Source organism: Amborella trichopoda, chromosome 4 (assembly GCF_054954075.1).
Source record: "Amborella trichopoda isolate Santa Cruz 75 chromosome 4, AtrichopodaSantaCruz75HAP2 v2.0, whole genome shotgun sequence".
In the NCBI taxonomy this organism is placed as follows: Eukaryota; Viridiplantae; Streptophyta; class Magnoliopsida; order Amborellales; family Amborellaceae; genus Amborella; species Amborella trichopoda.
In genome coordinates this window covers 25,284,992-25,312,642 of record NC_142339.1, presented here as the reverse complement: position 1 = coordinate 25,312,642, position 27,651 = coordinate 25,284,992, and the positions used below count along the sequence as shown (strand labels likewise).

Sequence of the window (27,651 nt, the reverse complement as noted above, 5' to 3'; positions counted from 1 at the left end):
GCCTGCAAAAAGCAAGCCCCACAGGATTGGGTTCTTCTTCCTCTTACCTTTCTTTCTTTGTGCAGTTGAGAGAGGGAGAGGATGGCATCTTTGCAGCAAGAGAAGCTGTGAGAATCAGATTCACCCCATGTCAATATCAATAGTCTAAGTCGTGACCGATTGAGTCTAAAGGGTTAGAGAGAGAGTGAGACCGGAGCTCGTCTCGTAGTGTAGTTGTTGAGTAGGTGGATGGGCCTCTGCCATGGAAAGCCCAACCCTCCTCCTCCTCCACTGGAGGAGGTGGTCCCTCCTGCAACTGCCCAACCACCACCCTCTTCCATCAATGGGGAAGGAGGAGGAGGAGGAGGAGAGAGAAATGTTGCAACAACAACAACAACAAGTGCAGCATCAGAGGAGGTGCATACCACAACAGTGGGGAAACCCTCACCTTTCCCTTTTTACAGTCCAAGCCCAGCCCACCATTACCTATTCAAGAACTCACCTGTGAATTCTAACTCTACGCCTCGTCGTTTCTTCAAGCGTCCCTTCCCTCCCCCGTCGCCCGCTAAGCATATTAGAGCGGTGCTTGCTCGAAGGCACGGGTCGGTGAAGCCAAATGAGGCTGCTATTCCTGAGGGGAGGGAGGCTGAGGTCACGTTGGATAAAAGTTTCGGGTTTTCAAAGCATTTCTCGTCCAAGTATGATCTTGGAGAAGAAGTGGGGCGAGGACACTTTGGGTATACGTGCTCTGCTCGGTTCAAGAAGGGTGAGCTCAAGGGCCAGCAGGTTGCTGTCAAGATCATCCCCAAAGCCAAGGTCTCTACTACCTCCTCATCTCTCTTTCTCTCTCTCTCTCTCTCTATGTATGAATGTTTCCATCTTATGTGACATTGAAGATTGGAATTGCAGTTATTTATGGTTCCTCTCTCCTCTGTAAATGTGTGTTTATTCCTTTTTGTTCTTGTTACTATTTTGGGATATCAGTTATTTCTGAATAACCCCCTCCCCCCCCCCCCCCCCCCCCCCCCTCTTTGCCCTTCCCTAAATTATTTGGGCTGTCGAAATCTTGTTGATCATGGATTTTCCATTGCTCTTCCCATTTTTGTAAACTGCATTCACTTGGTTGGGAGCAATCTTGTGTGTTGATTGTTTGATCACTTTCCTCCTACTCGTTTTGGGTTTGCCATCTGTTTCTTTCTATGGGCACAATCTGGTTTTGAGCTAGTTGGTGATGAATTAATCCATTCCTGAAAGGAAGGTTTGTGGGGCTTTGTATTCATTTGTTCAATTCACTGGCATATTTATGATGCACCATTTTAATCTATTTGTAATGGGGGATCTTGATCAGTAAACCTTTTTCTGACCCTTCCATGTTGGCCAGCGCGTAATCAGTGGCCTTTATCAAATAGCTTATGAAAATGTTTGTGTCCGGAAGGACGTTGGTGCTTGGGAATGCCTCTATAATTCTACAGCAAGCTCATATCTGTTCTTTTTACTGGAAAATTGTTAACACTTTTAGATTTCAATTTTCATTATTCCAATACTTCACAAAATTCCTTATCTAAATAAATAATTCAAAGTTCTCTGCATTACATGGATTTGAAGTCCTCTCTTTATCTAAAGAATAATTCTAAATTTTTTGCATTATATGGATTTGAAGGCCTATGCAGGTGTTCCTTTCTTATCATTGATGTTTAACGCAGTAGTGGTTTTGAATGCTAATTTGACCACTTGTTTGCCTGCCATCTATGGTTTGGTAATAACGTGGTTTGATTTTCAATGAAATGTGTCACTTTTGTGACTGTAATAAAAACATGTATTTCTGTTTTTATCCCCACTCACGAACTGGATGGCCTTTTACACGTGTATGCACTTGTAAAAAGAGCACAATAATTGTGCAGCTGACCTACAAATGGGCCAATTGCTAAAATGCCTCCCTGGACCATGGTGGAGTCATCCTTTGGGGCAGCATCCAAACATGCTTGGTGGTTATAAACATATTTGGTTTTCCTTTTTCTCTGCGATTTCTCTTTTGAGCCATAGTACCCTTAATGTATCACTTTCCCCTTTTCATATTATTATTGGTTCAACTTCAATATTTTGAATAGTCTTATCGGATATTTCTTTTTGTACGAAGAGGCCGAAGACTTCGGCCTCTAGAGCCGCACCAAAGTGAATATGAAACCGATATTTCGTGGAATTATGTGTTTTATGAGTTTTTAATTAAGTCGCTTGTTTATTTTTAATACAGTGAGTTTTAATTTGGTTTCCTAAAAAGGGTCGAGCATTCCTTACTCAGGGATTAACATGAATCTTTGAAAGCTTATATTTAATGGGGTTCAGCTTGACCTATATACAAGGATTGAACATGCTGTTTTGGAGTTTCTTATTCTTCCAAACAAAACAAAATTAGCAGGGCTAGAGGAGCTTTCAATGTATGCAACTTACTTAAACAAGATCAATATTATTGAAGTCATGTAAATCGTATGTGAAGATTGAAGCATGCTTACATGGCATACAAATTTTTTTCGCAAGTTAATTTTAAAACATTTTAGTTTATAAGTATCGAACTACAATAAGATAGAAGCTCTCATATATATATATGGAAGATACTACAAAACGCCTATAGGCAAAAATGAACAGTGATTTCGTCTACCCTCATTACCATCCAAACTTCATCGCACGGTCACAGTTGTTCAATAGTGTTTTCAATTTTTATTTCTTTTGTTTCAATTATATATATATAATGAACTACTTTTGTTTTTTATTCTTTGAAAATAATACCTGAAGACCTTTAGTGAATAGGTTGAACCACCTAGGCACTTCTCTTTCCAGCCCAAACTAAGGCAGATTCCCAAGAGAATTTGATGAGAATGTTTCTGAAGACATAGAGGCTCATTTTGTAGTTATTTGTTACTTGTCCATGACTGAGAACTTTGTGTCATGTACTAATTTTCTTTATAGTTTTTCTTTTGCATATTTACTAGTATGCTTTTGCTGGGGAGCCCCATTTTTAGGCATAATGGTTCATGGGGATGCTTCTTTTGTTTGCTCCTTTGATTTCTCATATTCTCCCTAGTACTTCAAGTTGATGACTCGGTTCTTATATGTTTTGGATGCTTGTAAGTTTCTAGTATGGGGGTTTCTTGGTCTCACAAAGTGTAGTTCATCATTAAATGGTGATAGATAGTCCTTTGTTTCTTTTTTATCGTCTCCTTCATTTCTTGTTTGTCTTTGTTTGATGTATGTCCATGACTGAAGCGTCATTTTGAAGGCATGTTTGTGCTATTCTTTCGGTATGCATTGCCATTATGTCAAGTTCAGGCATGTTAGAGAGTTCCCTTGCTGATAATATTTAAAGTTGTGATTTGATGTGCATCCTTTAATATCTGATGAACCTAGTGTTCACTTTTGGGCAGATGACCACAGCCATAGCCATTGAAGATGTGAGGAGGGAGGTGAAAATTTTAAGAGCTTTGACTGGACATACCAATCTAGTGCAATTTTATGATGCCTATGAAGATCATGACCATGTGTATATAGTAATGGAGTAAGACTGGATCACTGTACTGTTATCTCTTCTTATGATATTCACTAGAAAATTTTAGAATATTCCTTGTTATTAAAAAAGATTTCAAAATTTTAGCAATGAAATTTTAAATTTTAAGGTAACTCGAAATGTTGATCTCAAAAATATCTCATGAGTTCAGATTTTTTTCTTTTATTCAATTTACTCATTACATAAAATAAATTGTTGTGGTTTTTTATGCTAGAAACTCTGTAAAAGATGAAGGGCTATGCAATTATGTATTGACTCCTTCCAATTCTAATTTTAAAGCGAACAAGAAAAGTTCACTTCCAGCATGTGTAGTAGCGTGGAAACTTGGTCTTTGTTACTGGCAAAATTTTAGAAAGCATGCATCCTTTGCGTTGTCATTCATGATTCAGATGTGCTTTCCACATGTTTCCCATGCATGCCATGGACAATGTTTCCCTTTGTCCTTCCATTGGCTTGTCAAGCACTTTTGAATAACATGGTTCCTCTTTCCACATTATTTCTGTATTGTGTTCTTTCAATTTTCAATTTATTTTTAATTTTTTTCTAGTTTTGTCTTCCTCATGGTTTTGTGTAGGTTGGAACAAAATTCTTGTTCTGACCTTGGAGACATCTTCAGCTACCTTAATAAGTATGAGTTCCTTGCAAGTTCCTTAACATATATAATATATAATGACTAGCTTCTTGTTAAAGGATGACCTATTTAATCGTTCTGTTGAATAAACCATATTGACTCAACTAAGGACCAATATGATCATCATAATTAATGTTGAAATCATTTCTAAAATGCATATTCAGAAGTTTTTTTAAGACGCAGGAAGTAAACATTTTGGGAAAATGGGAAGAATGAGAACTTCTATGAACTGGACTATGAACTATTTGAAAAGTAGTGGCTAAACTCATGGGTACATGTGGAAAATACATTGCCCCAAAGTATGCATGAAAAATTGAAGGAAAGCATACGAGGTATTGATAAGAATATTGAGGAAAATTTTGAACCTTTGACATCCTAAATGGATGTATGGTGATTAAAAAAGTGTCGGGCCGACTCGGGACTCGCTCGAGTCGGCCCATGTCAAAATGCTGGTGATTCTGGAGGAAAAACCTTGGAATCACCTCTAATATTACCTTTATTTTTGTGGTCTTTTTAAAAATATCTCCAGTCTAACTTTGACTCCTCCAACTTGGACTAGGTGAATTTGGATTAGGACCCTTGCTAGTCCCAACTCGAGTCCTGATTTTTTATCACTGGATGCATGCATGGAAATATCAACCTCTCAGGAGCCTGAATTTGAATGTAGATTATCTTGAGCCTGAATTTGAATGCAGCCACAGCAGTTGGTGAGCTTTGAGAAGAAATATCACTCTTGCTCCAAAGTTGTCAGACAAATTTAGACATTTGTGGACCACATCTAATGAATTAGTAGACGTGCTTGCTGAAGGAGCACTGAGAAATTCAATAGCAGTAGTGTGCGAAATTGTTGGTTATTTTGTTGACTCCTTAAATATGGTAGAAAGGTCAATAGACCTCAATTAAATTTGGTAAATAGGTTTAGGGAGAAATTCATGAGTAGATTTTCTTGCACCTATTATCCTGTTTAATTTCTTCCAAAATTGTCATGTGTGGATAGGAGAAGACCTTATGGCCATCAACAAGAAAGGATCATCATGGACATCACGATGAATATCAGAATATCACCAATTGTTGGTTAATAGAAGAACAAGAGAATATAAAATAAGGGGTTATCTAAGAGAGAGAGAGAGAGAGAGAGTAACGATGGATATATAAAGGATGCCCTTGATGAGTACACCTCATCATACAAGTGGTTTGATAAAGATAAATTTACATGTTACATAATATAAAAAAGTATAAGTATACATATGATGATATGTGTTCGAGCATATGCCACACTCATGTTAAAAGAGAAAGCCTCATGTCAAAACAAGAAGTTAAAAAAGAAGTGATCTAAGGGATGAACGCGTATCATATGTATATTGTACACCCCTTAGACCATTTACTCCTTTTTTAACTTCTTATTTGGGCATGGGTCTTTTTCTTTTGACATGGGATGTGACATGTAATAGGATGACCATATATATATATATATATATATATATATATATATATATAGGAAAATACTTTCCAACCCCTATAGGCGAAAATGAACAGTGATTTCGCTATCTTCATCACCGTCCAAAGTTCATTGCAAGGTCATGATTGTCTGGTAGTGTTTCAATTTTCAATTTTTTTTCTATAAATCAGAATGATTTGAAATTTGCAGAGTGTGTACATCTTAGTGAGGCACACCTAATAAAAATATGAAAAAAATATTTTGTAAAATAAAAATTGACCAAAATACCCCCATAAATTTTTGGGGGTATTTTGGTCAATTTATATTTTACGAATTATATTTTTTATATTTTTATTAGATTCTCCTATTTTTGATGAACACATGCTCCAAATTTCAGATCATTCTGATTTGTAAAAAAAAAAAAAAAAATTGAAACACTACCGGACAACTATGACTGTACAATGCACTTTGGACGGTGATGAGCATAGGTGAAATCACTGTTCATTTGCGCCTATAGGCGTTGCGTAGTGTTATATATGCATAGGTGAAATCACTGTTCATTTTCGCCTATAGGCGTTGTGTAGTGTTATATATATATATATATATATATATATATATATATATGATGATGATGAAGATGATGATGATGAGGTGTACTCATCATGGACATCCTTTTATACCTCATCGTTTCTCTTTATGAGATGACTTTGATCTTGAATACTATCTCTCTCTCTCTCTATCTCTCTAAGATAACCCGTTCTTCTGTCAAACAACAATTGGTATGTTCACTGTTTTGTCTATGATGATCCTTTCTTGTTGATGGCCATAATATCTTCTCCTTTCATCCACATGATGATTTTTGAAGAAATTAATCAGGATACTTTTTTGTACCTTTATTTTGTGCAGGAATTTTAATAGACCCTCTCTTGTATTATCTTTTGGTAGTTACAAGTAAATCTTTTCCAGGATCTTTCTTGTATATCCATTGATAGTCAACCTACTCTTGAACAACCCAAGTATCAATGTAAGCAAGAATTATGTCATTGAAAATCTCTTGGGCTTTTTGTTATCAATAGAGAAATATTTCACAAGTGAGTAGTGAGACTAAAAGACCAATATGGTGATGTTATACCTTATAAGTCCTTGGGTACATATGGAGTTTTGTTAGCCAACATTCAAGCAATAGAAGCCCTTCCAGAGGTTGACAAGGCCTAATGAACTAGCCCCAATGATGTTTAGTGTATTTTTTATGACCTCATTCCTCAATAGAACTGCAACACAACTATCCGTAGTATCTCATCCCAACTTTTCCTTCTCTCTCCTTGCCCTCTCTTGTTGCTTTTCTTTGAAACTAGACACAAGTCACAATTCGCATGGTGTGTAAAGTTGTGAACTGTAAAATATATAGAAAATCAAGGCATTTAAAAAGTTTGTAGGTCATAAAAATATGGAGATCTACATTCCATTGTATATTAACCAAAAAATGTGATGTTGAAACTTGCACCCGAAGCATAGGATACTTGATTTCATATTGGTGGAATCGTGCTTCCCCTTACTCATGAAATGATGATTTCCCATATCAAGATCCTTAATATCAAGGAGTCGCCTAGAATTGAGATCTGGTGTTTCAGAGTGCCAACACGAGATCCGATAGTGGAAGCGACACCTTGTTAGAAGATCCCGGTGACTATGGCCAGAACCAGTTGCACCTTAGATTTTTGCTGAGTTGGGGGCCTTTAACACTTTGAAGAAAGCGAGTTCTCTCATGTCTCCAGATCTCAAACTTGTCTTCTTAAACCTCTTTACTAAATTTAGTTGAGGTTAGCTTTCTACCATATTTAAGGGATTCATAATAGTAACCAACAATAACACAGGGCCATAGAGTACTTGATTTTGAAAAACATTTTTAGTATGTGTCTGGGTCATATTTCCCGCAGTTTGGACGAATTTCGTAAACATATTTACTTTGTACAGCTGCTACGCTGTATACAATCTTATATATTTTGGAAGTGGAAATTCATTAACAATAAAACATGAAAAAAAAAGCAGATTGTCTTTGTGATGGAGTGTAGCAACTAGTCATTTATTTTTCTGTTTGTTTCATTTTTATGATTGATGGCTAGATCTAAATGACTATCCTTTGGTTGATTGTGATAATCATTTATTTTAACTAAAGAGAACGCCTTATGATTTATTTGATTATGAAGTGACCTTTTTTTTTTTTTTGCAACTTCATTGGTTATAAAGTGGCTATTTGTTCCGACCTTTATTTATTTATTTATTTAATTATTTTTTTTTGTAATTTCATTGGTTATGAAGGGCTATTTGTTCCATGAAGCTGATCATGCTTTTGCCTGTTTTAGATTATGTGAAGGAGGGGAGCTTTTGGATCGGATACTTTCAAGGTATAACTTAGCGCTAAATTCTTTAACTTATTCTGAAATACTAAATCAATAAATACTAGGAGTATACCGGATATGTTAATTTCCTTTTGATAGTTGTTCTTCATCTTAAGGGATATAAATAATTGATGAATGAGATTTGACTTTCTTTGTAGGGGAGGGAAATACTCAGAAGATGATGCCAAGGCTGTCATGGTTCAGATTTTGAATGTTGTTGCTTTTTGTCATCTGCAAGGAGTAGTTCACCGAGATCTCAAACCAGAGGTATTTTACATTTTGGGAAATCTATCTCTGCGTATTTGTGCTTTCTTAGTGGTTCAATCTTGCTTGACTTAGTAGTTATGTGTGTGAACAGTACTCCTGAATAGTGTCATGAACAGTGCTGTGAATAGTAAAAAAGTCAAAACTAGAGAGAAGAGAGAAAAGATGAAATAGACGAGAGGAGAGAGTGACGTGAGATTCAATCACCCCATGCCCCACCAATATTTTTGTTTATAATGTTTGCTTAGGGTTTACAAAGGACAAAATCACCCTCAATGAATATAAGTTTCCTAGAATATATATAAAAATGACAGAAATACCCCAATACACAAAGCAAGTTATTCTTTAACACTCCCATGCAAGCTGGATCACCCATGCCTAGCTTGGAACAAATCTACTGAGTCTGGTTATGACTAAGCACCTTGGTGAATATATCAGCCGATTGATCTGATGACTTCACATATGGGGTTGTTAAAGCACCTTGGTGAATATATCAGCCGATTGATCTGATGACTTCACATATGGGGTTGTTATTTGCTTCCTAATTTGGCTACCACATTTTGTTTCTTGCTTTTCCAAGTTACCAAGTTTCCTCCAACAAAGGTGCAGAAGCCTGTAGTAGATCTTCTTTCTAAAGGTGATTCTACCCAATCAGCATCAGGATAATTCTTAATGTCAAACTGACCATTCTTCTTGTAGATGAGTCCTCGGCCTGGAGCTCCCTTCAGGTATCTCAAAATTCTTCGTACTACTTCCCAATGTGTTGTTATGGGAGAATGCATATATTGACTTACTACACACATCGAAGGCTATATCTGGTCTAGTGATTGTTAGGTTGAGAAGTCTACTAACAAGTCATCTATATCTGCCAGGATCTTCTAGTAAGTCTCCTTGATGCACTGATAGTTTGGAACTTGGATCCATGGGTGTATCAACCGATTTAGCCCCTAACATCCCTATTTATGTTAGTAAATTAGATACATATTGCCTTTGGGATTGACGACCAAGCTACTTCAATCCCAAGAAAATACCTCAGTTGCCCCAAGTATTTTGTATGAACATACTGTTGCAGATAATTCTTCAACTTTTGATTTCCTTCTTGATCACTGCCTGTAATAATAATATTATCAACATAAACAACCAAGATAATCGTTTGAGCGGCATGGTTTTGAATAAATACTGATTGATCCACATGGCTCCGCTGAAACCCATATGCCAAAACAAGTTTGCTGAATTTCTCAAACCATGCGCGTGGTGATTTCTTTAGGCAATAAATTGCTTTGTGTAACCTGCATACCTTGTCTGACTCCCCCTTAGAAACAAACCTTGGTGGTTGCTCCATATAGACTTCCTGTAAATCCCCATGGACGATGGCATTATTAACATCAAGTTGGCATAATAACCACTCCTTATTTGCTGCCACATATATAATTACCCTAACTGAATTAGGTTTGGCCACAAGAGAAATGTCTCAAAATAATCAATACCAAATGTCTGTGTGTATCCCTTTGCCACCAGTCTAGCCTTTGTCTCTCTATAGATCTATCGGGCTAGTACTTAATGGTATATACCCAACGACATCCAACCAATTTCTTCCCTGCAAGCAAATTAGTGAGCTCCCAAGTACCATTTGACTCAAATACAACCATTTCCTCATCCATAGCTTTCCTCCATCAAACATGCAAAAGAGCTTCCTGATAGAATTTAGGTATGGAAATGGAAGAAAGTGCTTAAGCAAAATTCTTATTACAGGGAGATAGATTTTCAAATGTAACAAATGAGCAAAAGGATATTTTGTACAAGATCATTGACCTTTATGAAGTGCTATTGGTAGATCAATATCTTTCGACTAAAGGAGTACATTCAGGAGCTGGATGAGGATCGGCAAATAAAGATGAAGATTGGTCGGTTGCTTGAGTTGGTGGTGATGGCTCTTCTCTTAATTTCCTTCTTGTATGCACTTTGAGAGGTTGAAAGAGACACATGAGATAATGAGTTATCAAGGAATGTAGAAGTACCTATATTAGCCAAAGCAGCAGTGGTAGATGAGGGATGAGTAGATGGTTGTTGGCTATGCTTGATTAACTTATTGTGTTCTTCTCGTGAGAGCAACATTGAGTCACTGTCAAAATGTAGAATCTGGTCTGGATCGTTGGAGCCAACTGGCTGCACACCATCACCTTCAGAAACATAACACACCTGGTTAGTCCAAGCATGCTTGCGAAACTTATCTTAGCATTTTTCAGCAGTGTGATGTGTTTGCCCACAATGGTTTCACTTCCTTCTGCCTTGATCTCTACATGACCTCCCCTGAATCACGACCATGTCCTTTATTTCCATCACCACGGCCTTTGGCATCACCTCTACCCATGGAGGAGGTTAAAGCAGTCCCATCGCCAGTGCTAGTAGCCACTAAAAAAGAAGATATAGTAACCCGTTGAAGGCGAGAATATACATTAGTGAGAGGAAAGTTCACTACTAGCTAAGATCTGCCCCTGAGCAGTAGGATACTCAGAATTAAGGCCAGATAGAAACTTTCTAACTCTAAATTTCTTTCTTTGCTTTTTAAGAGGTTCCATATCATTACGTAGGGGTTGATAAATATTCAATTCTTCCACATACCTCGAATAGAACTATAATAATCACTAAATCTTTTACCTCCTTGTTGTAAATGACTTGTACTCTCATAAAATTGATAAATCTGAGAAATTTTTTTATCAAAGGAGTACATTTTATTTACAACTTCGCATGCTTCCTTAGCAGTATCATAGAGCATAGCATCAACTCTCAGATGGGGTTCCTTACTCTTCCATAACGATGTCATAATCTAATATTTCTCCCTAAACCAATTGTCATACCCGCTTTCCGACTCTTTTGGGCTGTTTTTAGTTAAAAATTTCATCTTACACAATGCGCCCAGAAAAGCCTTTATGGATTGGGCCCATAGAGGTAATTGGACCCATATAATCTTTCAGAGAGATTGTTGGAATTCCTATTATGTCATTGGCAATAGGAATTCCAGGTTTACTTTCCTCGTCCATAAGAGCAAAACATTCTTAAATAAGCAAGGTATGAAGTATATTAAATCCAACGATCCAAAGCAACAAACAACAAATAATACACACAATAACTTCTTGTTCAACTATATGAGTATACGTATCTGTTTAAAAGCCGATGCACAAAGCTCTTTCCAATATAACTCACGATAAAACACCAAACAAGTCATTCACAACTTCGGCAACACACCTTACGGCATTTCAAACTTGTTCCTCTCGACTTTTCACATCCAAGATAGGAACCTTTTTAATAGCACGAATATGCATAACACAGAGGCCACCATATTGACCTCACACACTCAAAGGAATATTTATTGACGAAATCAGCCCCAACAGAATTAGGGTTTTTCCTCTCTCCGTTTATTATTATTATTATTATTTTTAAATAGTAGCTATTTCTTTAAAGAATAGAGAAGAAGATAATAAGTATATCAGTGCTTTGATTGAAAGTTGGACTATGTGATAAAAGCGCGTTTCTTATTTTTCTTATTCTTACACCGACAAGACCACCCATAATGTCCAATTACAAATAAATAACTCTTGAAACAAATAAAGAAAAGAAGAAAAACACGGTTCTCACTTGCTACCACTCTTGAATACAATTCTTTAAATCAAAACCTTAACTCATTGCTTTATGGGAATAGAGGAGCTCAACATAAAAATAAAATTTAAGGAAGTAAAATTACTGGAGATTACCTTAACCAGGTTTAGTACGCCCCAAGCTGAGTCTCCTCCTTCCGATGGTACTCGGGATCTATGATTGGTCTCTTGATTCTTCTACTTATAGCAAAACCCTCTCAAAGACATATGGATCTCGATCTAGAACCAACTTCTTGAGGCCTCAATGCTTTAGTCTTACTCAAGCCCTTTTACTTGATTTTTAAAGAGATGAGAGCTTAGAAATCTAAGAGAGAGGGATACATCTACTACTAGCTAAGGGATGCTCCCTTTTGCTACCCACAAAAATCAAGATCTAGCCTAGCTTGGGCATGCCACTTTTTAGAACTCACAAAGGAGAGAGATATGATATATCCTAGCCCTAGGCGTGCTACCTTTAGAGAGATTGAGAGGCTAGGTTGGGGCGTGGCCCATTAGACTAACTTGGGAGAGAGAGATGTATGGTAGGTTGGGGCATGGCCCCCTTATTGATCCTAGAGAGAGAAAATAACTCTTGGAGAGAGTAGAGAGAAGAGTTGTGTAGAGATTGGGTGAAGGGGGAGAGTCCGTTTTTATAGATTTTTTATGCCTTAGGGTTTGCCTCAATTCGTAGGGTCAAATCTTGATCGTCGATCTAAGGAGACTTGTGGGGTGAGAGATTTGAGCTATCAATTCCTTAAATCTACTATCAAGATTCAAGGAAGGTGCTAGAACCTTATTTCCATTTCCTAAACCTATTCTCATCAAATATTTAAACAAGGAAAATATTACTCTTACTTTTTCATTTAGTAAATATTACTCATACTTTTTCCTTTAGTAAATATTTATTCCTTATTCTTTTAGTCAAGCAATCTTGATACACAAGTCATTCCATTCTTGTTTCAATCAAAATCTATACAAAACACTTTCCATAAATTTTCAATTTAATTGATTGCCTTGATTCACAAGATTAGAAAATAAGAAAGTACCCCCACTGTGTGGGCCCCCATGGACTCTCTCAAATATTATGAATTAAAATGATTTTTTAAAAATAAGCTTTTCTTTCTCTTTGATTATTTAAAACATTGAAAATTGATTTTCTCTTATTTTATAAATCAAAATGATAAAAATAAAATATCAAGAGAATTACAAAAATTCAAACAAACATTCTAAAAATCATATAATATAAAATTAGTTATTTTTGATGGAATCGGATCTGTATTGGAGCACTCCACCTTCAACTGCAGACCACGATCCATACTAGCTTTCTCAAACTGACTCAGAAGTTTTCAATCCACTGCAAGGACTCATGATTGGACCACCAAAGTCAGGCAATAGGTTAGGGGGCACAATCCCAGTTTGTGAATTTCAGGTTCTCCCTTAGAGATAAAAACCATGGTCCCCCAGATCATGATGCAGCCACGACTTTATGGTGCATAGGGGTAATCTCTTGCACATGTATACGCTTCACCCTCAATGGTAGATCACTATCTCAATATGGCTATCTATATGCATGCCGTGTGATGATACAACGATGAGGTTTTAACCTTGTCTCTAAAGGTTATTCATCACACAAAAGGGTCACACAGCCCCTCGGCTCTCATCCGGGCATACTCCGACCTCATTAAAGGCTTGACCCACTAAACCTTTCTCGGTTTTATCTCTATGCTCAGGTACCTTGGGTTTTTCCAACTCGACTAGCCTAGCACGTCGAGCTTAGTCTGAGTATCGACAAATTACATTTTCCTAGTATGGTCCACACGAAAACCACATTGTCACTTAGTTTATGTTTCATTATATACAATGGTTATACAAGATCTCATAAGACCTTTAATGGTCACATAAACCTAAAATCTCCCACTTGGCCTTTGGAGGCCTTACAATTTCTCTTCCTCACATTCTCATCCCCCCAATTGCAGTATCTTTGTCAAGGATTTTTCACTTATTCTCTTTTATTACATAATCATGGCTTTCGCCATCAATCCTTACACAAAAGATTTATGGAGACAATGCCTCTTTCTCTTTACTGCTTGGATCTCATCTCGAACGTGGTCGTAATCGATCTTTCATATCGCATCGTGAATTATGGAAGTTCTTCATTACATACCCTTATTGCATGGGGTCGTATCTTCATGGGCTTAAAGCAGTTATTCAATCAAGCTGCTCTCTCCTGTAGTCATACAACTAGCGCCACGCATCTAGATTCCAAGGGTGAACAACATTATGTCATTCCAGCTGGCCCCTTAAACACAAGCAGGTGCTCCCACTGGAATATTGAGTTTATCTGATCTTTTATAACAGGATACTTGTATATCTAAATATCCAAGCAGCTAAAGATAATCATGGGATTGTTAACAGCTCCCACTCAAACATAACACATAAATAATATTATCTCAGCATTCTCATGCATGTGTCATGAGGTAGTATAACAATCTTATGCAAAAAATAAATCAATGCCCGTTTGGTTCTACAATATGCAAAACCTTCCTGAACCACAAAGGTTCAACCGCACTAGTCTTCTTGGTAGTATACCCCATACAATTTAAGTTATCTAATCCACACAATACATGTCAAGGAGACTTTGTAAGATGGCCATCCTATGATATCCTATGGTTCAAGGTCTTAGGTAATCGAGGATTATAAAGAACTCAAAATCAGGTCACATAATCGGTACAATGAAAACCATGGTCAAGACATGTGGGTATTTAAAAACAATGCATAGATTTGTGACAACTTTTCACATGCACATAAAATACTTTCAAGACCTAATGTTTTCCTTTTATCAAAAACTCTCGACTTGGTATACTTTCACAAACAATAGTTAAAAAATAGTATAGTGGTTTAAAATGATTTTTCTTAAATACTTAGTGTCCCTTGCAAGACTATGGGGTTTTCTCAAAACCATATCCATAAAAAAGGGTTTTTTTTTATTTTTAATTTTTTATTACAAATGACCCAATTCAATTTTAAATACATACTTAGTCTTCATAAATTGTTTTTACCGCATTCACCTTTAATTACTTACCAAGTCATGTTTATAGCCACAAAATAAATCATAAAGTCCATATAAAGTCCATCTTATAATTTTATCCAAAATAAAGCATGATTAAACAATGATTATCAAAACTTGACAAAACACTTATTTTTGGCAAATATGGAGACTTTATCATGAGATCATCATCACATGCAACACATCATATTACTGGACATTATTGAGAGGATGGTCACTAATATCAAGTTTCATCAGAACACTTCCTTCGTGCTTACATCTTTGAGTGAGCCATACCCATCTCTTGTGTTTCATACTTAGGCTCATAGTCCTTGATCAAACTACATCTCCATATGTATCACTTCCTTAAGTGGTTCATACTCAAGCACAAGAAAGCACAAAAACACAGGGTATTAAAAAAAAAAAAACCCGGCTCTTTCAAATTTGTTAGCACTTATCACCTAATGTCTAGACACTCCATACATATTCATAAACAAATGGGCAAAATATAATCAAAGAAGTATTTAAAACATAAAATAGAAAGTTATTGAATCCTTTTTCTCTTTATGACCTTACCATATAATGTGAGAGAAATTTCATATCTCAAAACCATATAGTGTGGTACCTGGGCTTTCTTGATTCTTTGGTTTTACTTGTTGACGAGCTTTTGTGAACTTGGAAGAGCATACAACTGATGAATAAATACTTGGTCATCATCTTTTAGACGTCGATGAAGCAACCACCTCTTCGGCCTTTGGATTCTTCCATGCATATCTAAAAAATGTTCTTCTTCATCCCATCATTCCAAAGATTATAAATTTAATTCTCCCACTGATCTTTAGAGTTTTTATGCTGCCACTAAGTCTCTTTATATATCTCTGTATTGCGAAGAAACCAATATGCTTTTACAAGTATTTTGTTTCTTCTTTCTGCAATTCTTAGATTGAACACTCTTCACGTAGAGTGTCACATGTCGTCAACCTTATAGTTCCTCCCTTTGAAGTTTTACTGTTATAAATCATACTCATGGTACATTATAAAACTTTTGAATGAGCCCTAAAAGAGCTTCAATTATGAGGAGTTCAAAGATGTGCCTCAACATGAGACATCTTTTAATTTATTGCAGAATAGAAGATGAGCATCCCATTATACAAATATGACATCTCTCAATTCATGAGGAGTTTATCTCTGAAACTTACGGAGTATTTAAATAGACTAAAAAATACAAAATAGTGCTCAGTTCCATCTCTAAATCACACCATTTAGTGAGTTTTAATGACATTCACGTCATAATACAATTTTCACACCAGAAAGTTAAGTTGTGCACCTCTCAATAAAATAATTGTTCCTCTCAATCCACAAATGATTTCTTTCTGAAACTGTTTCTGTTGAAAACTAGACTCAAAATCAAAGCATAGCATCATGGTGTGAATCCCAAATGATATTTTTCTTCAGATAAATAAATAAGTGACATTCACGTCTCAAAATTTATCATATTGCAGAATTCCAAGATGAACACTCTCTAGTAAAATTGCTTTTCCTCTCCACCCTCATGGAGTTTCCCTTTCAAACCTATTTTGTTTGAAAGTAGACATATGTTAAGTAGGCTTGTAAATATAGCTATTCACATCTCAATGAAGACACCAAACTGCAGAAAATTTAAGATGACCTCTCTCCGATCCAAAATTTTTATTCCTTATTTTCCATAGATATATCTTTCAAATAATTTTTATTAGAAACTAGACTCAAAATGAAAGTCTAGAAACTTGGTGTGGGCCTTGAAACATTATGGTAAGAATACAAATAAAATCACGACTTCCAAGTTATTGAGACAATTTTCGTTGCATAAAACTGCATTTGCACATCTTTCAATAAAATGAGCATATCTTTCAAACCACAAGGGTTTTCTTCATGAAATTATTTTTGTTTGAAAATAGACTCAATTTGATGAGTTAGAATCAAGTTTCAACTAAAAAATAAAATCATATGATTGGTGGAAAAATTCACGGAACTCAATGGGCAGTTCTTGGATTTTGCAAGGTCAGAACTGACACCTTTCATTGATGAGTCCATAATTCTCAATTCCTTTAGGAATGTCCCATTGAATTTTTGTGGGTAGATCCTACTCTAAAAAATACATAATATCACTAAAGTATTCAAAATATAAATACCTCATTATCCTCTTTATATCATTGCTCCAAAACAGCAGAAAATATCCCATTCTGCAGAAGGCCTTTTCAGTGTTTGAATATGCCAACAGTTCTTCCGGAGGTGTATCACTTGACCACAAAAGTCCTTGGTTTTCTTATATCTCATTCTCAGCTCACAAAAAATAGTGAAATAAAAGTTCTCTAAAAAACAAAATTAGTGAAATAAAAGAAATAGGGTAGCAAGTAGATCTAGTTCTGATACCAATAAAAGTTGGACTATGTGATCAAGCACATTGTATATAAATTAAAACTTTTTTTATTTTTCCTTATTTTACATTGGCAAGACCACTCACAATGTCCAATTACAAATAAATAACTCTTGAAACAAATAAAGAAAGGAAGAGAAACACGGTTCTCACTTGCTACCACTATTGAATACAATTCTTTCAAATCAAAACCTACCTTAACTCATTGCTTTATGGGAATAGAAAAGCTCAACACAAAAATAAAATTTAAAGAAGCAAAATTGTTGGAGATTACCTTAACCGGGCTTAGTACACTCCACGCTGAGTCTCCTCCTTCCGATAGTGCTCAGGATTTGTGATCGGTCTCTTAATTATCCTACTTATGGAAAAATCCTCTGAAAGACATATGGATCTCGATCTAGAACCAACTACTTAACGCCTCAATGCCTTAGTCATAGCCCCTTTACTTGATTTTTATAGAGATGAGAGCTTAGAAATCAACGAGAGAGGGAGAGATCTACTAGCTAGGGGATGCTTCCCTTGGCTACTTACAAAAATCAAGATTTAGCCTAGCTTGGGCATACCACCTTTTAGAACTCACAAGAGAGAGATGTGATATATCCTAGCCCTAAGCATGCCACCTTTAGAGAGATTGAGAGGCTAGGTTGGGGCGTAGTCCATTAGACTAACTTGGGAGAGAGAGATGTATGGAAGGTTGGGGCATGGCCCCCTTAGGGATCTTAGAGAGAGAAAATAACTCTTAGAGAGAGAAGAGACAAGAGAGGTGTGTAGAGATTTGGTAAAAGGGGAGAGTCCCTTGTTATAGAATTTTTATGCCTTAGGGTTTTCCTTAATTTGTAGGGTCAAATTCTGACCGTCGATTTAAGGAGACTTGTGGGGTGAGAGATTTGAGCCATCCATTCCTTTTATCCACCATCAAGATTCAAGGAAGGTGCTAGAACCTTATCTTCATTTCCTAAATCTATTCCCATCAAATATTGAAATAAGAAAAATATTACTCATACTTTCTCATTTAGTAAATATTTATTCCTTATTCTTTCAATCAAGCAATCTTGATACACATGACATTCCATTCCATTCTCTTTTCAATCAAAATCTCTACAAAACGCTTTCCATAAATTTTTAATTTAATCGTTTGCCTTGATTCACAAGATTAGAGAATAAGAAAGTCCCACTATGTGGGGTGTGCCACACATCACAATGGTGGACTTGGTGGGCCCCCATGGACCCTCTCAAATATTTATGAATTAAAATGATTTTAAGAAATAAGCTTTTTTTCTCTTTGATTATTTAAAAATTGAAAATTGATTTTCTCTTATTTTATAAATCAAAATGATAAAAATAAAATATCAAGAGAATCACAAAAATTCAAATAAACATTCTAAAAATCATATAACATAAACTTAATTAATTTTGGTTGGAATCGGATCCGTCTAGGTCTAGGAATTTATCAATGCACTGGAGCACTCCACCTTCAACTGCAGTCTACGATCCACACTAGCTTTCTCAAACTGACCTAGCAATTCCCATTACCCATAATCCACTGCAAAGGCTCATGATTGGACCACCAAAGTCGGCCAATAGGCTAGGGAACATAATCCTAGTCTGTGGATTTCAGGTTCTCCCTTAGAGACAAAAAACCATGGTTCCCCAGACCATAATCCAGCCACGACTCTATGGTAGGGGTATTCTCTCGTCCCATGCACGTGCTTCACCCTCAATGGTGGATCATTATCTCAATAAAGCTATTTATGTATATGCTGTGTGATGATACACTGATGAGGTTTTAGCCCTGTCTCTAAAGGCTATTTATCACACACAAGGGTCACACAGTTTCTTGGCTCTCATCTGGGCATACTCCGACCTCATCAAGGGCTAACCCACTAAACCCTTTTCGGTTTTATCTCTATGCTCATACCTTGGGTTTTTTCAACTTGGCTGGCCTAGCATGTCAAGCCTAGTCTGAGTATCGACAAATCTCATTTGCCTAGTATGGTCCACACGAAGACCACATTCCCATTGAGTTTATGTTTCACTATATGCAATGCTTATTCAAGCTCTCATAAGGCCTTTAAAGGCCACATAAACCCAACACTGATAGCATGCGAAGAATACCGTGAACAGAGTCATGAACAATTTCATGAACAGTGCCGTAAAGAGTACTATGAACAGAGAGAAAGGGAAAAGAAGAGGAAAAGAAAGAGAGAAGAGAGAAGAGATGAAAGAGAAGAGGGGAGAGAGTGACATGAGATTCAGTCACCCCGTGCCCCACTAATATATTTATATATAATGTTTGTTTAGGTTTTGCATTGGATAAAATACCCCCAATGAAAATAACTATCCTATTAGTATATAAAAAGAACAGAAATACCATAATATATAAAACAAGTTATTCTTTAACAATGTGTAATGCCAATTTCACTTGCCTGTGGAACCTTTGGTTTTTTATTTAGTTTGCATTAACAAACAATCAATTCAGATTTTGTATCCAGGGTCTTCTTTTGTGCTTGTAGGTTCATTTTATGTATCCTTTTCGTTCTTTTAGATTTTTTAATTACAAAAATGAAAGTTTTGTACATGAGCTTGTAATCCAGTTGCGATGAACATTGATATAGTCAACATGTATTTGATTGGATTTCTTCCATTGGAATTTGAAGTTATCCTATTAAAAAACAAAAAAAAAAAAGAGAAAAAAAAAAACTCGGTCATCCTGTTGTTGGGAATATTTCAAGAGTTTCACTTGCATCCTCCTCCAAGATAATCAAGTTAATATTTGTGCTCAAGGATTCTTACGCGTGGCTACTTGAATATTTTTTGCAATTGGAGGAGCTGAATTATCAAGAAATGACTCTTGATGGTACAATTCTTTCCTGGTTATGGGAAATTGGAGAAATAGAGTGTGAAATAACATGAAGGTTATTAGAGAATAAGCGGCCCTAAATAGTTTGTAATGTATTCATGATCATCATAATCATCTAAGCTTAATCCCAACTATTTGAGGTCCGCTACATAAATCTTGTTCTACCATTCTGCTTTGTCAAGGGCCATACCTTCAGTTTGACTATAAATCACCACATCTCTTCTCATTACTTCCATCCATGTCCTTTAAGGCCTTCTCCTTGCCGTTTTGTAGCTTTTCACTTGAATCAAATTGCCCCTTCTAATCGGTGTTATATTAGGTCTACGTTGCCTATGGCCAGCCCACCTAAGTCTACTTTCCCTCATCTTATCGCCTATTGGAGCCACCCTTAAGTTCACATGTATGGATTCGTTTTGAATTATATCCTTTCTTGTCTTGCCACTCATCCATGTCAACATTCTTATCTCAACTATACTTGTCCTATTGATATGTTGTTTCTTGACTGTGCAACATTCCGTCTCACAAATTATTGCTGGTGTTACAAGCATTTTATAAAACTTCCTCTTCAGTTTCATTGGAATGTGGCGATTATATAAAACTCCGGATGCAGATCTCTACTTCACCCACCCAACTCTAATTATATACGTGACATCGAGCTTGTAATGTATTGTTAAATCCTATTTGAGTCATGTTATAGTGTGCAATGGTGTAACCTTTATATGAGTACATCCACATACCATGAGTTGTGGGATTCTTAGGAGATATCAACTACTGATCATAGGAATTTGAAGGTGCGAATTCAGAACTTCCAATCTATTCCAATGTGTGAAATGCTATTCAAGGGGCTAATTATCTCTAATAAACTACTGTAAAACTAATACTTGATGTGTTAGTTGTATTTTAATGCACTTCTGTAAGGAACCACAAAATTGTCTTCAATTTTTGTCTATTCTCTCCCTCCCTCTGCCATATTTCTCTGTTAAGGCTTGATCATCTATTAATTTCAGTAGTTGCATTGATGAGCATTCTCTATTTTGTTTTTGGAGCTTTTCTTCAATTTCATGGAAGACTTTGTAGCACACAATCATTCTGTGTGATAACTAGTGAGATTTGGAATTGCCCACTGGTGTGCACATTCACTAATCCGCATGTGTATGCTTGGATGAGTATGTGCATGCGCTTGCATGCATATGCTATTCAAATCTTACTTGCTATTGTACTTGTAATTGGGCTCCTGTGGAACTCACTGTTGGCATAAGCTGCATCAGCTGAAGAATACTTGGCGGGCTAACTGGAGTTTTGTATTCCATGGATGCGGAGGCTTGAACGCTTGTTATTGGCCTCATAATTTTGTTGTCTTTTCAATGGTTCCTTGCTTGGAATGCCTTTAGCTGTTCTCTTTGAGATAGTCATGCCTCAATCTCCACTATCTGTGTATGTACTCAAGGAGATTCTTGAGATCATGATTCTAGACGTTTCTCATTTTAGTACGTAGAGCATCACTGAGATCTTGGTCCTAGAGAGATCTTATTTCAGTATGTGTATAGAAAGGCTAATTTAGTAGCTGGCCGGGGGTATCTATGATGTATTTTAGACTTTGTGATTCATTACCTCATTGCATTTTCACTTGTAAACCAACCGCTGTACCACTATCCAGAAATAAATGCTAGTTATCAAAAAGTATTTTAAACACGAGTCTTGATCATGGTTTGTAGCTTCTTTCGACATGGGAATATGTTAGAATGCTATTATTTGCTATTGATATATCTTTCCCTTTCTAATCATCGCTTTTAACTGAACCAGAATTTCCTTTTTACAACAAAGGATGAAAACTCACAGTTGAAGGCCATAGACTTCGGCTTATCAGACTTTGTCAAACCAGGTATTCCTGGACAATACAATCTGTAGTCCTGAAAACCTTTATAGTGTTAATCCAAAACTTTTTCTCTTTGTTTTATTGCTTGGGAGTCATAAGACGTCTGATGTTTGAGATCTTTGCAGATGAAAGGCTTAATGACATTGTGGGAAGTGCTTATTATGTTGCACCCGAAGTCCTACATCGGTCATATAGTACAGAGGCTGATGTCTGGAGTATTGGTGTGATCGCATACATTCTTCTATGTGGGAGCCGACCTTTCTGGGCGCGAACAGAATCTGGTATTTTTCGTGCCGTCTTAAAAGCTGATCCAAGTTTTGATGAAGCACCTTGGCCTTCATTATCTTTGGAAGCAAAAGATTTTGTTAAGCGTTTGTTAAACAAAGATTCAAGGAAAAGAATGACCGCTGCTCAGGCTCTCAGTGAGTATCATCATGGCTAATCAGATTTCAAATTCACTTGCTACGATGCTGAGGAATTTCTTTTTGTTTGCAGGCCATCACTGGATACGAAATTTCAGCACATTAAAAGTTCCTTTGGATATTCATATTTTCAAACTCATTAGGGCATATTTATGCTCTTCATCCCTTCGTAAATCCGCTTTGATGGTATGTGTCTGAGTTTAATTTGAGCAGTTCTGCCGCACTTGGAAATGGTAATCAAAGCAACTTGTGATATGGAATGCTTATGTTAATTGTTTTTCAAGTTTTATGGGGTGCTTATGTAAATTGAATAATTGAATGTCTAAATTCAAAGTCTTGTTTTCCGAAAATTCTTGTCCATGTGCAGCTTGATCTCCTATAGACATGCTATGGATGTTCAAAATTAGAGCCATTCTCTTTTTCAATTGATCGTCTTTGTACTCTAAGCAATTACAACCGAGAGATTCTTGAGCATGAGTGAATGTAAACAGGAAATTTTATTGCAATTAGTATTTCTATGTATGGTACCATCTTTTCCCTCTATCAAATACCCTAAGGATTGAAATTTTGTTATTCGTATTCTATGTGGGAATACTTAGATGGGGGCTATTTTCCAGCAAAAAGAATTCCTAGCCAGTATATGCCCATAAGCAACTGATGAGATTGGAAGAGTGATTAGGGCATACATAGATAACCAAGAAGAAGAAAAGAAAAGAAAAGATGAAAATGAGACGAAAGGAATAAATAGAAGAAATTCAAGTATTTGATGACTTGTCTGATTGAGAGTTGAGAGTTGATTATCTTTTTTTTTTATTTGTCAAACTTTTCCTCTTTGCCTCTTTGGAGTTTAAACTTTAAAGTTTGAAATTTTGGATAATTTATATGAGATAGAATAGATTGCTTTGTTTTACATTTTAACTGTGTTGACATTTGAAAGTTTAGAACAACAAAGTCAATTACTGTTTATCAGGCTATCAAGGGACTCAAAGTTTCAGAAAACTAATGTATTATAGATATTGAATAAATTAAAATGCCTACTATCACATAAATGATATTTATGCTATTTTTCTATGTATTATTATGTTTGTTGTGATTTTTAACCTTTTCCAAATTTATTGACTGCATTAGAGCTGATGCTTCCCCATTGGGACCACATCTTACCCATCTGCATCAGGTTTGTATCCTGCATTTTAAAACACTGGGGAGTATGGAGCAATTCATCTTAGATTCAAGTTCTTTCTGGTAATTTTTGGATGAGGGGTAATTACTCCAACAAACTGACCTTCAGTCGTCTCTATGCATGGAGAAACCTATAAATTATGTCTGGGATGTAGCTAAAAGAATTTCTGTGATTGAGAAGTATGAAAGAAGATTAGCCTTGTAGAAGAGTCGGTTCCTATAGAAAATTTGAAGTTGCATTGGGGATATGCTTGGTATTATCTATGTTTTCTTTCTTTTTCTCTTTTTTTGTTTTTATGTCGTGCTTTTAGATTCCATTTGGCAGGCTAGAAAGCTAGAGAAGTGCCGACTTTTCGTTAGTGTATAATTGTGCCGTCATTTTACCTGGTAAATGAAAAGTTCAATGCAATGCGAAAGAAATAGGGGAGCTTAGGCATTAAGAGTTCGTGATAGAGAAAATAGCATGTTGCTTTGTTCTTTAGTCATGAATAAATAATGATACTGACAAGATTATAACTGTTAGATGGATACTTTCTTTTAGCTTTGATTTTTGTATATGACAATTTCCTTTTTCTAATAATTACTTTGTTTGTGGTGTTTCTCAAATTTCCACTGATAGCTGTTTGGAGTTTTCTTCATATGAGACCTGAAGTAAAAAATTATGAGGACCGATACTTCATGTTCTTAGTCAATCGCAAAATTGAACATGGCCGTTCTCTGTTGTGCTAGCCCATTTTCTTTCTTTCTTTTTTATTTTTATTTTAAAAAGTTATGGGCTCAACTGATATAGGAGTTTATGATATTGTGGGTTGACAGTTTTTATTTTGGGTCTTTCCCTTATGTCCTTGTTGAGCTTTTCAACACTGCTTCTCAGATAGTTTGTTGGAGAGTTTGAACTTCTTTCATCAGAAGAGTGAATCTCTTTGGTTGGAGTGTGCGGGGTGACAGAGAAATGCTAACTAGTTTGGTGATAGCATCAGAAACTGGCAGCCTTTTTGATAGGATCAGAATCTTTCAGTCTTCTATGATATTGATAGTGAGCGACGAGCCATTTTTTGCAGTCATTTTTCTTAGAAAGTGAGTGAAATTCTTCATCTAGGCCTCTATTCAAAAGAAAGATTCAGTGTATTTCATTGCCTGTGTCTGGTCTATCAGGTTTGTTGACATGTAAACTTAATGCATTGGTCTTAGTCTACATTACTTGATCTTTGTCCTTCCAATCATCACAGTTATTTTTCATTTGAACCTTCTTCCCTGAAATGGCTGTGAAAATTATTGAAATGTTATTAGTGTCATTGAGCATGGAATGAGAAGATCTTAATGTCACACAACAAAGTCAGAGCACTAAGGAGAGTCTTCCTTACCATGGGCGACCTGTGAGCCATTCCCGACCTATCATGTCTGAATCTGTTGGAGAGTTGTGGGGAGCTTGAGTTCTCAGTCGTCCTCTTACAGGATTATATTGGAAAATACCTGGCGAAGTTGGCCTATTTAAACTTCACTGATCATGGAAAGTCCTTGTAGAACTATTTCTGTGAATCAATTTGGTTGAAACTTTATTACTTTAGCTGTACCGCTCCTTACTCAAGCTAATGAAGCAAGTTCTGATTTGTAAATTTCAGACTGCCTTAATTCGAGGATGCTGGTAGATACATCCCATTTTTTGTTTGTAATTTGTTTTCAATTGCTTCTCTGCCAGGCTCTATCAAAAACACTGACTGTGGATGAGCTCTTTTACCTGCGGGAACAGTTTCAATTGTTAGAGGCGAACAAAAATGGGTGCATTTCTCTTGAAAACATTAGGATGGTTCGTTCCCTTTTTATGACTTTGTAATATTATCATTAGGAAGCTAGTTGGGATGATGTTTATCAAGGTGCTTACTATGATGTTGTGGGCAGGCCTTAATGAAACATGCAACAGATGCGATGAAGGAGTCAAGGGTTCATGAGCTTCTTACTTCGGTAGTGCATCCATTCTTAAGAGTTCAGCCCTCTTCGTTCTTGTCTATTGGAATAGCAATTGACAAATGAAGCTCTGCTTTTCATTCTACAGATGACAGCACTTCTATACCGGAAGATGGATTTTGAAGAATTCTGTGCTGCAGCAATAAGTGTCCACCAACTTGAAGGTTTGGACCGCTGGGAGCAACATGCTCGCTCCGCTTTCGAGCTCTTTGACAAGGAGGGCAACAGGGCCATTGTCATTGAGGAACTTGCATCGGTATGCTATGCACCATCCATTATCTTATGGTTCGAAAGATGTATTGAAGAACTTTGATAAAATAGACTCTTGGTTCTTTTTTCCCTTTTTTCCATCTTTCATGGTTTGGGTGGTTAAGTAAGGTCTTTCCTTACAGGAGCTTGGGCTTGGTCCTTGTGTCCCCGTGCATGCGGTTCTTCACGACTGGATAAGACATACAGATGGTAAACTGAGTTTTTTAGGGTTTGTCAAACTGTTACATGGTGTGTCTTCTCGACCCCAGACTGTAAAGCCCCAATAAAAATACAATGGGCTATTGGCTTTTATGGGAGCTACCCATCTTTTTAATTGGGTGAAAGAGGCAAACGTGGATGGAGGGTTCTTGGAGTGATACAATTGGGATGCTGGTTAAAAAGGTTTCAGTGTTAGAAAAGGGGGAAGCACTTTGATGGCAGAATATCTCTTAAAGGTTCTGTGTCTCCTTTTGTAGACTCTTTGGCAACTCAGAGATACAAGTCTAGCAAAGCTTGCTCGTGCCCTGAGAGAATCATATGATCAGAAATTGAAGAAATGAGTGGTTTGAAGATCGACAATAGGCGCCCTCTTCCTGTACTGTAATCTCCTTTTTGTTCAGATCCATTTGTATGCATGGTTGGTTGGTCCACTTTAGATGGGGTGGAGGATGAATGGTCTTTTTGATATATAAATGACTGGTTGAATTTCTTGTCACTATTGAATGCCTGGGCCCTTCTTAACCCTTTTTTGGTTAGACCAGACTGAACTAGGTCTTACTAACCTTAAAACTGTGGGGATGGGAACTGCCTAACAACTAGTGGTTGTCCTGACCTTAAATATGAGCCAACAAGTTTAAACAGTTTCAGTCCTAAAAATAGGTAAAAGTGACTCAAAAGGTGCAAAGGCTTTGAGAAGTTAGTTGGATAGGCCTGGTCTGTTGGATAGGCCTGGTCTGGTTGAATTGTTTCCATGGTCTCACATTCCAAGAGGCATGGAGCATTGTCTGGTCTCTCTTGACTTTGGCCTGGTGAATTGCCTCAGTGTCTCTTTTAGGAGCATAACTAAAATGTGGAAATGAATTTTACGGAATGGGATATTTACCGAAATCCCCATGAATAGAACCAAATTTTATTTCATGGTATTTGTATGAGATTCCTCTTCTTCTTCATAAGCAAGCTCTGAAGAGGGTTTGGTTGATCCATTATTGATGTTTCATCTTTCTTTTCTTTTTTGTTTTTTTTTGAGAGACCAATCAATTCTGATTCTTTTTTTGTCTGTCAATTTATATGGATAAATGCATGGACATGTGGATTATATAATTGTTTGAAGGTAGATCAACCTTTTGCAAGCCAAGTACAGAACCATAGATTTGATTAGAAATAGAGGTTCTTATATGTGTAGATGTAGATGTTCTCATGTGAGAGAACAATGGGGATTTCCAATCAGTCCATTAAGAGGGAGAAAAAGAGAGAGAGGGAGAGAGATTGGCGTTAGACCTCTATTCGGTTATGGATGTGGCACTGGCTTGAAGATACCAAATCTGCCAAAATGGCTCTATTTCAAGATTTTCACAATTACACAGCATAATCCGCATTGGCTTATCCAAAAAAAATTATATATACACGATATAATATTTATAGAAGTACGATACAGCGTATGAGAAAATATGTCTCTCAGCGATTGAATAGGAGATATTTGTATAAGTTTGTACGAGGAAACCAGTAAATTAGAG

The 27,651-nt window shown here is 36.5% G+C and overlaps 1 protein-coding gene and 1 long non-coding RNA gene across 3 annotated transcripts; one reads left to right on the top strand and one right to left on the bottom strand.

The window, feature by feature from the left end:
* The first annotated feature begins 209 nt into the window (after positions 1-209).
* LOC18425328 (CDPK-related kinase) lies at positions 210-26,633 on the top strand. 2 transcript variants are annotated; one of them, XM_006829888.4, is made up of 11 exons: positions 210-795; positions 3,399-3,529; positions 7,971-8,012; positions 8,165-8,273; positions 22,031-22,109; positions 22,229-22,525; positions 22,599-22,711; positions 25,404-25,511; positions 25,604-25,666; positions 25,758-25,925; positions 26,062-26,633. In XM_006829888.4, the coding sequence occupies exons 1-11, from the start codon at positions 229-231 to the stop codon at positions 26,203-26,205; spliced, it is 1,821 nt and encodes a 606-aa protein (XP_006829951.1). In that variant the 5' UTR covers positions 210-228; the 3' UTR covers positions 26,206-26,633. The 2 variants fall into 2 exon arrangements, with proteins under 2 accessions (XP_006829951.1, XP_088721140.1); XM_088865014.1 differs by lacking the exons at positions 25,604-25,666; positions 25,758-25,925; positions 26,062-26,633 and having other exon boundaries at positions 22,599-22,758; positions 25,404-25,482.
* On the bottom strand, positions 24,252-25,442 carry LOC148782371 (uncharacterized). The gene is made up of 2 exons (XR_016054256.1): positions 25,069-25,442; positions 24,252-24,967 (listed from the first exon to the last, which is right to left on the bottom strand). It is a non-coding gene; the product is annotated as an uncharacterized LOC148782371 (long non-coding RNA).
* Positions 26,634-27,651: the final 1,018 nt, after the last annotated feature.